Consider the following 2,500-nt stretch of genomic DNA (forward strand, 5'->3'; position numbering starts at 1 on the left):
TTTATTTCTTCCCCAATTTCTGTGTAACGGAGAGCAGATTTCCCCAAGGGGGCTAATAATTCTGACTTCAACTGTAGTTGTTACTATCTATATATGCTGCCTTTGTTTTGTTCAGCAATAAATAATCACAGAAATAAAGAATAAGGTCAATAGGCTAGACATCAGGCTGGTTGTACCGTAGTAAAGTCCAGCGCAGTGTGATGTAGAAGTGTGTGGAGTTGCTGAGCTCAGAGATCATGGCGTCTCGGCTGGCAGGACTGACGCTCCACAGCAGACTGGCGTCGCTCTTGATCTTCGCCGTCACGATGTCTTCTGCCATATAGTTCACGATGAACTGCATGGCAGACTAATGGAGGCACACAGAGCACACAGACACAGACTGCACAATATTATGTGTTATTACTATTTTGAGGATTTATGTGTAATGAGGTAGAGAGTATAAAAGCTGAGAATTTAACAAATATGTTAGTAAAACTTATACAATTCAATTAAAAGCACTTGTTTGCTAAACCACAGTAGCTCTCTTTTATAATATATTCACTAAAAGCTAATAAAAAAAAATTACTTTACAAGTTGTTCTCTACATAAAGCCTCTAAACATCTGCATTTTATAATATTAATACAATATACTGTATATAACCACTGAATAAATATACATTTACTCACATTTACATAAGTAAATGAATAGATTGAATATAAATAGATATTTCTAAAAGTTTTTAGTTACTCTAAAAGTTTATTACATGCGAGTTTCTCTTGGTTCAGTGGCATTATTCACGTTCTGCTGTCTAACATGGCTGACTGATGTCACTGCATGAAAATGCTCTATAGTCTGGTGTAGTCTGACTGTGTTTTGAGATGCTGTAATGTGTACCGGGTACGTGGCGAAGCGATTGGTCATCTTCTGGAAGGCTGATTGAGAGTATGGGATCAGATTGTGCTCCTGCGCACTCATGCTGAACAACGGCTACACACACACACACACACACACAAACAAACAAACAAACAAACAAACAAACAAACAAACAAACAAACAAACAAACAAAAAGCAATTAATGATGGTTGACACATCACACTAGTCATATATTCCAGTCTGCTGTTGCAGCATATCTGAGGTGCTTTTTCTACTTTCCTTTTATTCCTCTCATTGTAATTGTAATAAGCTGCTTAGTAGGAACCAAAATACTTTTTCCAGCATTCTTCAGTATATCTTCCAGTGTGTTTGCTATATATAATGAAACATACTGTTGGGAATACTCGTTTCTGATTGGTCAGTCTCAATATCCCAAGAGTCTATAGATAACAACCGCTAAATAACACATGTTGTTTTCACAGAATAAATATCGGCAGCCCAGAACAGAGAGGAGAATGCTTACTCCATATAATGAAAAAATCAATAAACGCTTTGGTGGACACATCCAGCCTCCAGGTAATATCCCTTTCACACTCATTGGTCATAATTGGGAAATATGTGGACCATAAGGCCTAACCAAAATAATATTTCAAATCCGATAGACAAAACCAGATAGATGGTTGCAGTAATGTACAAACAGTACTGTGCAAAAGTCCTCAGCACTATACCAGCTTTGTTGGCCTAAAACTGACACAATAAATAATCAATCAGTCTCTTGATTAGCAACAAACTGAAAGTTTCTAGGTTTAGAGTGTCATATCTTTCTTTTTCTGTCCAGGTGATCTCATACAGCCTCTATAATATTCAGGTCTGGACCATGTAGAGGCCATTTCATAACTCTGTGTTTAATCAGCTGTTTTCTTTCACCAAATAGGATTGCATTGCAATTAGTGGGTCATTGTCATGCTGAAAATGAAAACTATTACCAATGAAGTCCTTTCCAGAAGGAATGGCATAATGGATTTAAACCGATCTTTGCTTTTTAACATTCACAAATCCATCAGTTCAGACAATATTGCTAACAACACAGGTAGAAATGCGGCTCAAACCAGGAACAAACAGCCTATTTCCAACAGGGTCTTTCACATGTCTTAAACAATTAAACCAAAATAATACATACTCTAAGTCCTATGCTAACAAACCAAACATCAACTGAAAGACCATTTATTCACCCTGTATAAATCTAAATAATATAAAAAAGACTAAAAATGAACACTTAAGACTGGATTTGTGGTAAAGGGTCACATATATCAATTTTACCATCAGTAAAACAACAGATTTAATGATGGCCTAAAACTTTTGCACAGTTCTGTACATATGAATAACAAGCATATTTTACATGTATTGAACTTATATAATACTTTATAAATATATGTATTGCGCACACATGCATTTCAGATAAAGATTTCTGAGTGTATATTGTTGAGTTGCACACCTCGTATCCCAGAATGCTCAGCTGGATGGACACGTCCAAAGGCTGATTGGTCACTCCTGCGACAGATTTAACCAATGACATGAAGAGCAGCGGGAACCAGACGATGCAGATCAGAGCAAAAATGATGAAGCCGCCCATGGTGTACTTCACCA

General features: G+C 36.8%; 1 protein-coding gene across 6 annotated transcripts in view; it reads right to left on the reverse strand.

Moving 5' to 3' along the window:
- Positions 1–2,500, reverse strand: part of si:dkey-11f4.7 — a 60,724-nt gene that overhangs the window by 3,368 nt on the left and 54,856 nt on the right. For all 6 annotated transcript variants that reach the window (XM_073912337.1, XM_009304390.5, XM_073912338.1 and 3 more), the window contains 3 exons: positions 2,349–2,500; positions 875–967; positions 177–346 (listed from right to left, as the gene is read on the reverse strand). The exon at positions 2,349–2,500 is cut by the window's right edge and continues 37 nt beyond it. In XM_073912337.1, coding sequence (XP_073768438.1) covers positions 177–346; positions 875–967; positions 2,349–2,500 — 415 coding nt within the window. The remainder of the gene's footprint in view (positions 1–176; positions 347–874; positions 968–2,348) is intronic.

Source organism: Danio rerio, chromosome 9 (assembly GCF_049306965.1).
Source record: "Danio rerio strain Tuebingen ecotype United States chromosome 9, GRCz12tu, whole genome shotgun sequence".
Taxonomy (NCBI): Eukaryota; Metazoa; Chordata; class Actinopteri; order Cypriniformes; family Danionidae; genus Danio; species Danio rerio.